We start from the raw sequence: 14,358 nt of genomic DNA, 5'->3' as shown, positions 1-14,358 counted from the left end.
CCACATAAATTTCAAAACTAGGTCTTCATGTAAGCTACCTACAAGAAAAATTTAAGTGCAATATTTTAATCCAAACTAAATTTATTGAGAGCAAGCCATTTTTCTTGTTTAACCCTTTACCACTTAGATACGTATTTTGACGCATTCGTAGTCCCTTAGAAATATATTTAATTAAAAACCTTTCTTACTAGATTCAAGTTTTAAAGGCTTCATTTCCAACCCTAAGATACTGATGAGCAGCAAACAGCATTAAACCTGTTTTTATGCTGTTTGCACATCGCCATTTTCACTTTGCTTCTGAGAGAAAGGGTAAAGAAACAGTGACCTTGCCGTTACACACCATACAACATCCCAAGCTAAGTGTCCCTGCATGCTTGCTGTGTCCTAAATAGTAGCGTTCATTAAGATCTGTAAATGCATACCTAAATTATCAGCCAGAAACCACCTATTTGACACCGCCTGATGTTTGCCACATCAGAAACCTTACAAAAACATACAACACACATAGTTAAAAAACTGAGCTTTCTGAACATTCGCATAGTGCATATATTGAATTGATGGCGAGAAATTACTTCCTGTAAACAAAAAAAACACATACACATATATAAAGTTGTCTGTGCAATAATCATGGATTTCCAAAGAAAGGCTTCATCCAGTTAGCAAATTATTACTTACTGACAGCCATTCCGATTCCAGTCACTCTGTGACCAAGGGAGAGCATTGACGTCACTTGTGGCCTGTCAACAAATGACAAGTAATTAATTGATGGTAAAATACAGGTAAGTGAACCAATGTGATATTGAGGCAAATGATATTTTTTGTTATTATGGATGAAACATCTCAACCAAAGCAATAACTCTAAAGCCCCACTTAATCCTTTACCACTTCGAACATATTTGGACGCATTTGTAGTCCTTTTTAAGTTAATTTAAGTAAAGGCCTTTCTTACTAGATTCAAGTTTTAAAGGCTTCATTTCCAACCCTTAGATACTGATGAGCAGCAAACAGCATAAAACCTGAACAGACTGTGAGTTACTTGCAGATTGTTCTGGTTTTATGCTGTTTTCACATTTTCACTTTGCTTCCGAGTGGGAAAGGGTTAAAAACCTACCTCATTTAGTACGGCAGTATATGTGTGCCTTGTACCTCACAATACTACCTTAAGAAATTATGGGAGTAGTATCAGCGATTTTTGTTGTGCACAATTGGGAAAAGTACCGGAAACAGCCCAATTGGGAAAAATGTGTGAGAAAAACCCTGAAAATGGGAAAATTTGCAGGGTTCATATCGGGAAATTCGTTAATTTGTTGTTTTTTCTGCCCAACTTCTTTAAAATTTATATCTTAGTATTGTCAAGTTGTCAATATTATATTCACTAAGGTTCAAGCTATAGAGCTGCATAGGGAACCTAACTAAATGTTACATTTTATAAAAAAAAAAATATAGAGAGAGAGATTTTTTGAAACCTTAAATTGGATTTATTTTGACAGCAATTGGGACAATTGTAGTGTTTTCCTAATTGGGAAAGTGCCGTTTTCCGGAAACCATTATTGGACACAATGTTTGCCTGATTAATTGTTTAATACATGTGAGTCATTGAAGTTGAGTCTGTTACACTAATTAATTCAGAATTAAAGCATTTGGCTTGCAAGCAGAAATCAGCCCAGAACTTTTTATATTTTGGACCAAACACTTTATGATACACTGTCGCACCCAGGATATTTGGAAGCTTCCCCTGTCAAGGGAAGTAATAGATAGAGAAGCGGAAAAGATTTGTCTGTATTGAGACAATCGTCCAAGGAAACATTGCAGTGCACATACTTACTTAGATTGGTCATTACCGGCTTGGTATTACTTAAATTTACCCTGGGTACTCTTAAGTATACTTCAATAGCTACGGAAAATATACTAACTGATCCCAGCCAATTTAGACTGTCCCAAGTTTTATTCCCACCCAAAATCTGTCGTAAAGCTCCATACTGAATACGAAACAAAGTTCTCTTTGAACAAAACCTCCCTCAACATGCTTTTTTGAGTATGCGTTTCAATAGTATCAAGGCAATCTTACAGATTATTGACATAAATACATTTGTATGAACATAATTTATTTAAAACAAAAGGCAACAACAACAATTTAGCATTAAAAATAAGCGGTTGCGTTTTAGTTTATTTTCAGAACCCGGGAAACATTTAATTAGTTTACTTATCTTATGAGTACCCAGGGAGCATTTAAGTAGTGCCCCAGTTGACAATGACCAATCAAGCCATTTTTACTTGTAAATGGAGAGATGTGGGGAAAGAGGACGCTTCAGAGCACGATTCTTGTTCCAGTATTCCTCCATCTGTTTGTAGGCCTGAATAGTGCTCATTGGGCCGCTGAAATACAAGCATAAGTCATGTGGCTTCAATCAAAAACAAGAGATGTGTTTGTCAGAAACACAATGCCCCCTATTGCGCCACTTTGAAATAAAATTTCAATATATCATTTGGCACACAGGGTCCAGTAATAAAAAAAAAAAAATAAAATTGTTTATGTAAGAATAACAGTTTTTTTTTTTTTTTTTTTTTTTTTTTTACTGGACCCTGTGATTTGGCAGGTTTAGAAATTATCTACTTTTTAAAGCTTATTACTTCCCTTGGATTGTATTTTTTTACTTTTGACCTTGGAGGATGACCTTGACCTTTCATCACTCAAAATGTGCAGCTTCATGAGATACACATGCATGCCAAATATCAAGTTGCTATCTTCAATATTCAAAAAGTTATGACCAAACTTTAACGAAGGGTAAAGTTTTAGGAAAGAAAAATACAATGATAATTGACCTTTGACCTTGAAGGATGACCTTGCTTGACTTTTCAACACTCAAAATGTGCAGCTCCATGAGATACACCTGCATGCCAAATATGAAGTTGCTATCTTCAATATTGCAAAAGTTATCAAACTTTAACCAAGGTTAAAGTTTTGGGACAGACAGACAGGCCAAAAACAATATACCCCCGATAATTCAATCTGGGGGCTTAAAAAATTAAGATAAAACTTTAACGAGGTTAAAGTAATAGGAAAGAAAAATACAATGATATTGACCTATGACATTGAAGGTTCACTTTGACCTTTCACCACTAAAAATGTGCAGCTGCAGGAGAAGTAAGTAAGAGATTGAATGGAGAAATGATTTTTTTTTTACTTTGACCTTTGACCTTTAAGGATGACATTGACCTTTCACCACTCAAAATGTGCAGCTCCACAAGATACACATGGATGCCAAATATGAAGTTGCTGTGTTCAATATTAAAAAAGTTATGATAAAACTTTAACGAAGGTTAAAGTTTTAGGAAAGAAAATTACAATAATATTTGACCTTGAAGGATGACCTTGACTTTTTACCACTCAAAATGAGCAGCTACATGATATACACATGCATGGTAAATATCAAGATGGTACGTTCAATATTGCAAAAGTTATCAAACTTTAACCAAGGTTAAAGTTTTGGGACAGAATGACAGACAGACAGACAGGACAAAAAACAATATACTCCCAATCTATCGATGCGGGGGCATAAAAACAAACTTGACTATGTATTCAATTATTATCTAACTTGCCATACTATTACAATATGTTAATATTAACTCAATATTTTCATATTGTAATGAACATTGCCAGATTATGTAATAAAACCATAAGTTATGGATTAGTTTATTAAACAAATTTAGATGGCAACCTTTAAGATAAATAATATATACAAATGTAATTAAGAATAAAATACCTTGATTTCACAAACACTGAGTTTTTGACGGCAGCAGCAGCCATTGGCTGTCTAAACGCAGCTCTAAAAATACAATCACATCATAACATTTGCTTAGTATTGTAGGAATTAGTGAAATGGTAAATCTGGTATGATTCACAAAACAAGAGGGCCAAGATGGCCCTAGTTCGCTCACCTGAGAGGATTCGGTTCATTCAATCTTTACCAAACATCAAACTTGACTCAGATATTGTCCAGACAAACATCCTGGTCAAGTTTTATCATTATTGAACCAAAACTCTGGCGTATGGAGTGTTTTTGTTTTTGTAAGATTTGACCTGGTGACCTATACATTTGTATATTGAAATAACTCCCCTTACCAAACATCCAACTTTGCTTTCAAAAATAAATATTATGACCAATATTCATAAAATCTGAAACAAAATTGTGACCTCTAGAGTGTTAACCAGGATTTTGTATAATATAATGAAAATTTGGACAATCTAAGGGCAATAATTATGGCATTAATTATGTGATTCTGCTCATTATCAAACTTGACTGATTCTTTCAGCAACTTTTATAATGAATGCTTGAGAAATGTCAATGCTAGAGTGTTTACAAACCAAATGTGGACGGGCGGACAGCAGACAAAGACCAATCCTAAAACCTCACCTGAGCAATCAGGTGATCAAAAAAGTGTGTTTCGCCGATCTGAGCCATTTTCCAACTTGTCCGAGAAATCAATAAAACCAATGTATTGACTAAGTTTCACGATGATAAGGCAAAAAATGTGACTTCTATAGCGTTCGATCTCAAGGTTTCTCTCTAGTCAAATAAGGAGAACTGCCCCACCCCCCTGGCAGCCATGTTTTTTAACCGATCGGGACCATTTGCGAACTCATCTGAGATACAAATGTATATATAAAACCAATCTTTTCACCAAGTTTCATGATGATTGGGCAAATAATGTGACTTCCAGAGTGTTCACAAGCTCTTTTTTCTTATAAATATAAGAAAACTGCCCCCCCCCCCCCCCTGGCAGCCATGTTATTCAACTGACCGGAACCATTTTCGAACTCAACTCTCATATCAAAGAAACAAATGTTCTGACCAAATTTCATGAAAATTGGGCAAAAAATGTGACTTCTAGAGTGTTCACATGTTTTCACTATATTTATATATTAAGAAAAATGCCCCGCACACTTGCGGCCATGTTTTTTCACCGATCTGGACCATTTTCGAACTCGTCCGAGATATCAATAAAACCAATGTTTTGACCAACTTTCATGATGATTGGGCACAAATTGTGACTTCAAGAGTGTTTACAAGGTTTCTCTATAGCCAAATAAGGAAAACTGCCCTGCCCACTGGTGGCCATGTTTTTCAACGTACCTGAACCATTTTTGAACTCAACCAACATATCATTTTGATTAAGACAAACATTTTGACAAATTTACATGAAGATTGGGCATGAAATGTGACTTCTACAGTGTTTACAAGTTTTTTCTTTTTTTTGACATAATGACCTAATTTTTGACCCGGCACAACCCAGTTTCACACTCGACAGAGATTTCATTGGGACAAAGCTTCTGACCAAGTTTCATGAAGATCGGACAATAAATGTGGCCTCTAGTGTTTACAAACCAAATGTGGACAACGGACGGACAGACAATGGACAAAGACCGGTCACAAAAGCTCACCTGAGCAATCAGGTGAGCTGAAAACACACCATACAAAACATAAGCAAAGGGCAATAAATCCATACTAATAAGGTAATAATTCATGTTGATAAGAGAGTTGTGGTTCTTGTACAAATGATTGATTTTGTATAACAGCAACAACTATTAAAGCGAGATTATACGATTTTTTTTATATATGTTAAATTGTAATATATTGATAAAATATGTAGCAATAACACAACATACGCAAGAAAAATTATACATTGAAGACGAATGTCATAAAATGCAGCAAAGACAAATTAGCGCCCCGAGCCGATTGTGACGAAGATATTGCGTCGGTATTTTCCTTCAATAACCGAAGCATTCGTCTTTTTAGTTAGTGTTCGTGTGCCGTATGAATAGATATCGTTGCAGGAAATTAAAATGAACCGTTAAACTAAATTTAGATTCACATCGTACATGCATGATTTACATGCTGGCGAATTCGACTGTACAGCCTTTTTCGATTTCAGAATTAAATATCTGGCTAATTTCGCATTTTTCAACACATCTTCTTCTGAACTTTTATTTTAATTTATAATAAAATATATGTTTAATAAGTTTTTTACACATAATATATAAATGAATAAATATTTGACAAAATCGTATAATCTCACTTTAAAGACATTGTTTTGTAGGAAAATAATCTCTTGTGGATTGAAACTCATAAAGAGGATGACATGATGGTCATAGTAAAGTTAATAATATATCATTCGACTTGTATACCATAGGCATCACCTGACTATACAGTCTTGGCATTAATTTTTTTAGGCACTAGCCCAGCCGGGCCACCAGCTTGGAAATTTCACTAGCCCGAATCAATTTTAACAAGCCCGAAATGAAAGTTATAATTCTGTTACATTTGTTACTATGTTTTCATTGAAGCAACATAGAACAATAAATATTAAACAAATAAACATTTGATTCTGTTTTATTCACAGTTAATGTCTGACAAAAAATTTAACACAAGGTCTCCAGACATTTCCATTCCTTCATGGTCATTGTCTGAGTCACCGACATCCAGGTCTGACATGTCAGTTATGCTCTTAAAGGCGGCCTGAAAACAACAAAAAATGTTATAAGATGATATGAATTTTCCACTCAAATATCTTAATAAGTAAATGCAATGTCAAACTAGCAATAATACCTGTGCATATAAAGAAGAACAAGAAGGTTACTTTTCTGCCCTTACTTCTGTGTCTTCTTAATATAAAACGACTTGTAGCAGTAGTTCCATTGCCTAGGCCACATCTGCTTTGTCGCCAATTGTACCAGCATCTAAAATGCAGTATGATAAGACATTTGAATTTAATGTAAGTATTAGTTCCTTGGCAGATTAACTTTATCTGTTAAAAAACTATACTTGTAAGTTAGGGCATGATATTTAATTGCATGTTGTTTGCTTACATTAGGTATGAAATGCACTTACTAGCCAGCCAGTCAGTAATGCTAGCTGAGAATCAAATTCCCCAATACTTGGAGACATCAAAACGAAGCCATGACTGATTATTCTTCCACAACGGTTGCAATTTTCGTTTCATTGACTCAGCAATTTTCCTTGTCCAATTGGGAAAAGTACCCGTACCGGTCCAATTGGGAAAAATCGAGTCGTGAAAACCTCAAAATTGGGAAAAATCGAGTCGTGAAAACCTCAAATTGGGAAATTGGTGTATTTGATTTTTTGCTCCCAAATACTTTAAAATTGATAACCAAGTGTTTTCAAGCTGTCAATATTATATAAACCTAGGTTCAAGCTATAGAGCTGCAAAGAGAAACTAACTAAATGTTGCTTATTTTTTTCGTAATTGGGAAAGTGCCGTTTACCGGTACTTTATAAAGAAGGAGGAAAATCGCTGTGACTGTTTATAAATTTTGTTGAAGCCTTCATTATCATCTTGCAGTTGATATTTGTGCATTGCGCCCTCAATAAATGTATCGCCGCATGTTCTCTACCCAGTAGTAATAATAGTTATAGCGTCTCGCAAGATTGACTTACAACACTGTTCGATTAGCGTCTTATCAATGAGCGCTTCGGACATGTAACTTAGATCGGACACAAAAAAATGCACTCGACCGATCGGGCTACCGGCTTGGAATTTTTACTCGACACAAAAATCACTCGAATCAGTTTAAAAAAAAAGACAAATGTATCAACAAAGTGCAAGTATCTTTAAGGTATGCAATCGTATATCTCGACATTGCATACTTATACAATTAAGATGTGTTAAGTAAACATGATTTGGCATAATATTACACAATATGTGCAATGTCAAGGCCACAATCTTCTGTCACTTTCCAAGGACAGTATTACTTTGTGTAATCCATCCGAAATTATCGGTTCAAACATATCAGTCATTAAGTTTTATATCTTTTGAAATGAATAAAGTTTAAGAATAAGAGAAAACATGCGTGTCAATAAAGATAATCGTGTAAAAAACGAAGATCATAACGAACCTCAGCATCAACGACGCCATTTTGGAAATCGGTCACTTGAAATGCCGGATTGTACAGGAATGTATAGTAATCTAACGGATGTTACATAAATTTCACAAAACTAATGAATGTTTATTCGGTAGATCTCTGTAGAATCCGATATTTTCAGTGGTTTTTTGGAAAACTGTATAGTTGAAGGGCTAGTTTTATCTCACACTATGCGATTTTCAATTTTTATATAATTTAATGTAAAATCTTATATTTGATTTACCTATTTAGTCAACAATTTGCAAGTAGGGGCCCCATAACAATGTTTTCCTAAAGAGTATTATAGGCAGAAAAAATAGTTAAATAAATATATAGGAATACCATTTTATATGTAAACAAAACTCGACTAGTTTATTTGTTCACTGTTTTTCAACGTTTTTATACTATTTTCGTCGGATTTTTATTCATATTCGCGCAAGTTTTCAGGTATTGTCTCACACATAAAACAATTAAAACCTTATTTGACGAAAAATTATTGAAATGCACATAATTACTGCTTTCGCTTCTTTATATATACTTCTGATTTACGTATCATTTAAAAGTTAATGTTAATAGGTTTAGCAGGGACCTATACAAACAAAAATGTCCATGGGTTAAGGGACAAGAACACGATTTACTTAAAACTTGAATAGTCTCGGAGATATTCTCTATCGAAACTTTGTAGGTTTCAGGCTGACACAGATTTTCATATATTTTACGTAAAACTATTGAGCTACTTTATAAATACTTCTGCCATATGTATCGTGTAAAAGGTAGTATATAACTGTTAAGGGAAAAAAAATATAGATTTTAACTTACCGGTATATAGTCTAGGAGATATTCAATAGAAAAGCTTCGTAAGAGCAAAGACCTATAATTATAGAATACATTTTGTATTTTATAGGTCTTTGGTAAGATTTCAGGCTTATGCAGATTGTCTTATTGAATGCATTAATACTGGAAAGAAGTTATACTCTTGTTTTATAGATTTTAGTAAAGCTTTTAATTATGTAGAAAGAAATAGTTTATGGTATAAACTGATTAAAATCGGTGTAAGAGGTAAAATGCTTACTGTAATTAGAAATATGTATAGTGGATATAAATCTCGTGTGAAATATAACAATACACTTAGTAATGAATTTACATGTTTGCTTGGTGTTAGACAAGGTGAATGCCTATCACCTTTCCTCTTCTCTATGTTCTTGAATGATATTGAAGAATATTTGATTTTGAACAATTTTGAAGGAATAGATACTCACATGACCAAATTATTTCTTCTATTATACGCTGATGATATTGTTGTTGTTTCTGATACAGCAGATGGATTACAAAAAGGTCTGGATTTACTTCAAGAATATTGTAACAGATGGAAGCTAAAACTAAATGTCCAGAAAATCTGGAATATTACCAAGAAATTTGAAATTTGTTTTAATAATGAAAATATTGAAATTGTTATGTCTTTCTCCTATCTTGGTATTGTATTTTCTCAAGATGGGTCTTTTAGCGAAACTCAGAGTGCATTAGCTAGTAAAGCACATAAAGCAATTTTCAAATTAGACAGTTATTTATTGAATTTCACTGATGTGTCTATACTTCATAGATAAGAGTTGTTTGAAAAACTTGTTGTACCTATTCTAAGTTATTCATGTGAAGTTTGGGGTTTTTACAATGCTGTTAATATTGAGATGGTACATATATACTCTCTTTTGTAAACGAATTTTAAGAGTCAAACGTTCCACACAAAACGATTTTGTATATGGCATTTTAGGTAGATTTTGTTTAACAAATCAAAGATATATAAGAATTGTTAGATATTGGTTAATCTTGTTAATAAGCAACGACAACAAAACACTCGAATAGTATATAATATGTAAAAAGCTGATACAGTTATATACCCTGATAAAACATCTTGAGTTACTTTAGTCCGAGATTTACTGACCTCAATGGGCTTCTAAGAAGTATGGCTATCCCAAGGAGTCGGTGATATTGTTGTTTTTATGAATATTTTTAAGCAACGTCTTCATGATAGTTATATCCAGTTTTGACACCATCGTCTGGATAACTCGACCCGTGCAACGATTTTTCGGGATGTAGTCGACTTTGATTTTCAAACGTTTCTTACGTGTATAAATGTTCAAAAGTTCAGGATTGCTTTCACAAGGTTAATTGTTTCTTCTCATAATTTAAAAGTTGAGTCTGGAAGGTGGCATAGACCAATAAGTTTCCCATTAGAAGATAGAAAATGTACTGTTTGTGATAAGCTTGAAGACGAGTTTCGCTTTATTTTAGAATGTTCATTATATCATGATTTACGCAAACAATACATCAAAAAACATTTTTGGTGTAGACCTAGTATGTTTAAATTAAAGCAGCTGTTTGAAAGCAAAAATGAAATTGTACTTTGACGTCTAAGCATGTTTATATTTAAATGTTTTGAAATAAAAAAAACTGTAAATGATACAGAATTTGTAAAATACACCCACATTCTGCTTTATTAGTGCAACGCACAATATTAGTATTATCATTCTTTCATGTGTATTGAGTAATATAATGATATGATTTCTCGTTCACCAAATCTCTACTGGTAATTTATTGATAAATATTCAACACAAATACTGAAATATCATTATATGTGTACTTTTGTAACACATGTGTTTATTAACAGATCACGGTGTCTCTTTATAAATAAAATAATAATATAATAACGAAATGTGTTCATGCATGATATCATTGAATTATCAACATAATTTTGTCTTTTGAAATTTACGATTATAAATAATAAATGTATAAAGATTCGGATATATACGAGAAGCAAATCATTGTAATGCATAATAAATATGTGTTATTTGTATATTACCGCTGTAAATATATTTTGTGTTTACATAAATTAAACGAACAGAGATATAGAACCTACAAGACAAACATGTATAATTATATACGCCTTCTCCGCATATTTGCGTATTTGTCCGATACCCCCCCCTTTTGCCTCTGCTCGTATTATTAATCGGCATCTTTGTTATATTTAATTATTTACACAACTCATTCCTTTAAATGTATTGGTACTTGATTTATTTCAACACAACTTTTTCATTTTTATTGTGTCACGTGACTTGCTATTACTGTTTATGTACATATCTGTATGCTCACTTGGGCCTATGGCATACTGATTCTGAAATGATTTGATTTACGATGTGAATCTTAATTTAGTTTTAATGCAGATTCGTTCATACGACACAAAGACACTATTTTGTTTCACGGATCATTTCGACTTAGAGGACTGGATGAGTCATGTAAAATATCGAATATAATATATATTTTTATAAACAACTGGTAGCAAGATGGGTTGCAAATAATTGGTCAGTAACCACATTTTAACTAACTCTTTTGACCTGTTAATTCTTTTCAGCTCGATTAAAGGGGCCTTTTCACAGATTTTGGCATTTTTTTAACTTATTCATTTCATGCTTTATATTGATAAATGTAAACATTGGATCATAAAAGCTCCAGTAAAAAATCAAGAAAAAAAATAAAAACAGGAAAAGAACATTGCCCGGAGCAGGTTTCGAACCAGTGACCCCTGGAGTCCTGCCAGAGTCCTGAAGTAAAAACGCTTTAGCCTACTGAGCTATTCCGCCGAGTACACATTCTTGTCGTATTTTATACCTTATATAAGCAATCTTCGTAGTTTCACTAAATTTAACGACAAAAACAAAACTCTCCAAATTATTCAATCGTTTCGCGTTGCACCGCTTTATATTTTTTTAGGTTTTAAAATCGTCAAAAGATGCATATAATGGCTATATTAGAGCATGGTTAATGTTCAGTATTACTGTTTCCTCACAAATATCATAACTAAAACGAAAACTTACGAATCTGAAACAACTTTTTTCAATTTTGTCAATTTACCAAAGCGTGAAAAGATCCCTTTAAACAGTGAAAAATGTCCATAATATCACTTTAACTTCTGGTTGTGTTTTTTTATCAGGAATGTGTAAGCATTTTTGACCGTAACGATAGTGATTAAATAAGAATAAAGAGATTATACAGCATTTTTTAACAAATAGACAATAGGATCAATAACATTCTTTTCTGGAAAATCATGTATTCGTATCTAACTCCTATTGAGCTATCTTATATATCACGCATGACAATTACTTTTTTTTAAATTTTACAGTTTATTTCATTTGTATTTAAAATTTGTTCTTTTCAAGGAGATAAAGTTTTTTGGAAGCACCTTCAAGAGACGTACTAATATCTTGATCAATGAAAAGTTGTCATATATAGTAAATGTTCAAAAGTTTAAAAGACTGTTTGTTTTATTACCAGCTGGTGCAAATATTGCAGTGAAAGAAAACAATCAAATTAAAAATTAAATTAAAATTTGACATTTCAACAAATTGAACAATATTTAATGTTTATTACTTGGTGCAGTGGTAACAAGATCTTTCAGCCCCCTTTCTTGACCGGGGCGAATGAGTATTTTCATTAAATATTTTAAATATTTTTAGTTATTCAGATTTCATTTGAATTTGAGTTAATGAAGTATTAATGCAATTCAAAATGTTTGTTGGTAAAATCACAGGAGGGAATCCCGTTTTTTTTTTTTTTTGTATATATGCTATAATAGAATTATAGCATATATACAAACAAAAAATACAAAAAAATACGGGATTCCCTCCTGTGGGTATAATAACCCACGCAAGTCAAGACATTTTGGCGATGATCATTTGTTACGACTTAAATGGAGCATTCATATGTTTGTATAGCAAGATTTGCAAATTCATAAATTGACTGATTACAATTACTTTGGGAATACTGATATACTTCTTTATGTATTTGGTGCTTTAATTTCTATTGTAACATGTGCATGCTAGTTATAAAGTAATGTTATTATTAATGAAGTGTTTATTTTGATATACTTAAGATATTCATATGGAGATGATATTTGAATAGAACACAAACAAGCATCATTGGATTTATATTGTTATTTGTTATGAAACACCTGAGTATTTTATTAACATACATAATCAGATTTTATATTCATATAATCAATTTCAGTAATAACATACATACAACATCCATAAATATACACAAATATCAATACATACACTTTGTTTTGATTATGCAAAAATACATGTTAAATGGTATGTTTGCATAGTTATGTTCATGTAATTCTTACACAGCTTCGCACCTTAAAAGCGTTACATATTCTTCGACTAATCCTTGTCAAGTCTGAAAAACAACAGAAATAAAACCAATTTTAAAGCAAGTGCTTTTACTTTTTTTGTCATTCATTAAAAAAAATGTACCGAATTCAATAATCAGGCAGAAATATCAATTATGATATTTATTTAAAGACAATAAGTAAAAAAGAAAATATTATATTTTGACATATCATGTTTGTTAAAAAAACAATTGATTGGATAAAAATTAAACAGTGTGTTTTATTTAAGCATAATGTTCAGTTCAACATAAATTGTTTAAACATTACACAATTACTTCAGTATTCCATCATGAAACCTTTGGTTAGTTTGATATATTTTCAGTACAGACTGAAGTATGTTCAAGATTCATACAACACTGTGTTCAGATTAAATGCAGAACTGACGGGCAAATTCTTGTATACCACACATAGCCTTTACAAAATGTGTCCCACACATAGCATTATTACATTTTTATACACACACTCCGAATCAGATGTATTTGCGCAAACATACAACGTAAGCAGCTTCTCTATGAAGTATAACAATGTCCGCCCTATTTTGTAAACCTTCATCAATATTATAATCCACGTTTTTGTTGATTGAATAAAAAAATATACCACACATAGCATTTCACTGCATGTGTTTTCAAACACGCGGTTGCACTTTTTGGAAAAAATACTTAATTAATTTTGCGCAAACTTAACAAAGTTGTGTATTTTGACAATGACCGGACAATCGTCTTTGTTTTTTTTTCTTAATGGTTTTGAATTCATGAAGAAATTATCAAAGACGTTACCTGAAGCGACGTTTTGTTGACATCCGATTGTCCCACACATAGCCGAAAAAGTCACGTGGTACAGGCACCTTGATTTCTTTGTCGCGAATTTCGTCAGATCTCAGGCACTTATCACAGTTCTGAGCAGGGACCGGCTGTTTATGACTGAGAATAGATTTCCAACCTGCTGGGAGAGACGGGAGTGCGAGCGGGTGAAGAGCTATCTGGTTGTGAAGCAGTCAAATCGATGGTGTTATGACCAAGACTACCTTCTTTTTGGCTATGAGTGGTCGCCACGACACTGGGGTTGTCAGCACCACTTCTGGGAGAAGCCGGTCTGTTATGAACTATATTACTTGTCTTGTTAATCGGGGATTGGTTTGCAGTACAAAGAGTAAAAGTTACGCTACTGCCATTCCTATACACACATGCCGTGTGACAGGTACCCAAACAGCTAT

The 14,358-nt window shown here is 32.9% G+C and overlaps 1 protein-coding gene across 1 annotated transcript in view; it reads right to left on the bottom strand.

Annotated features, from left to right (window-relative positions):
• The window catches only part of LOC127860490 (succinate dehydrogenase cytochrome b560 subunit, mitochondrial-like), a 14,895-nt gene extending 6,917 nt beyond the window's left edge, over window positions 1-7,978 (bottom strand). Inside the window, exons 1-4 of the mRNA XM_052398592.1 lie at window positions 7,916-7,978; window positions 3,765-3,827; window positions 2,275-2,376; window positions 676-737 (exon numbers count right to left, since the gene is read on the bottom strand). Coding sequence (XP_052254552.1) covers window positions 676-737; window positions 2,275-2,376; window positions 3,765-3,827; window positions 7,916-7,935 — 247 coding nt within the window. The 5' untranslated portion in view covers window positions 7,936-7,978. The remainder of the gene's footprint in view (window positions 1-675; window positions 738-2,274; window positions 2,377-3,764; window positions 3,828-7,915) is intronic.
• Between the last annotated feature and the right edge of the window lie 6,380 nt (window positions 7,979-14,358).

The sequence above is a fragment of the Dreissena polymorpha genome, chromosome 15 (assembly GCF_020536995.1).
Source record: "Dreissena polymorpha isolate Duluth1 chromosome 15, UMN_Dpol_1.0, whole genome shotgun sequence".
Lineage (NCBI taxonomy): Eukaryota > Metazoa > Mollusca > Bivalvia > Myida > Dreissenidae > Dreissena > Dreissena polymorpha.
Note: the sequence above shows the minus strand (reverse complement) of the source record. Positions and strands in the feature narration are given on the sequence as shown.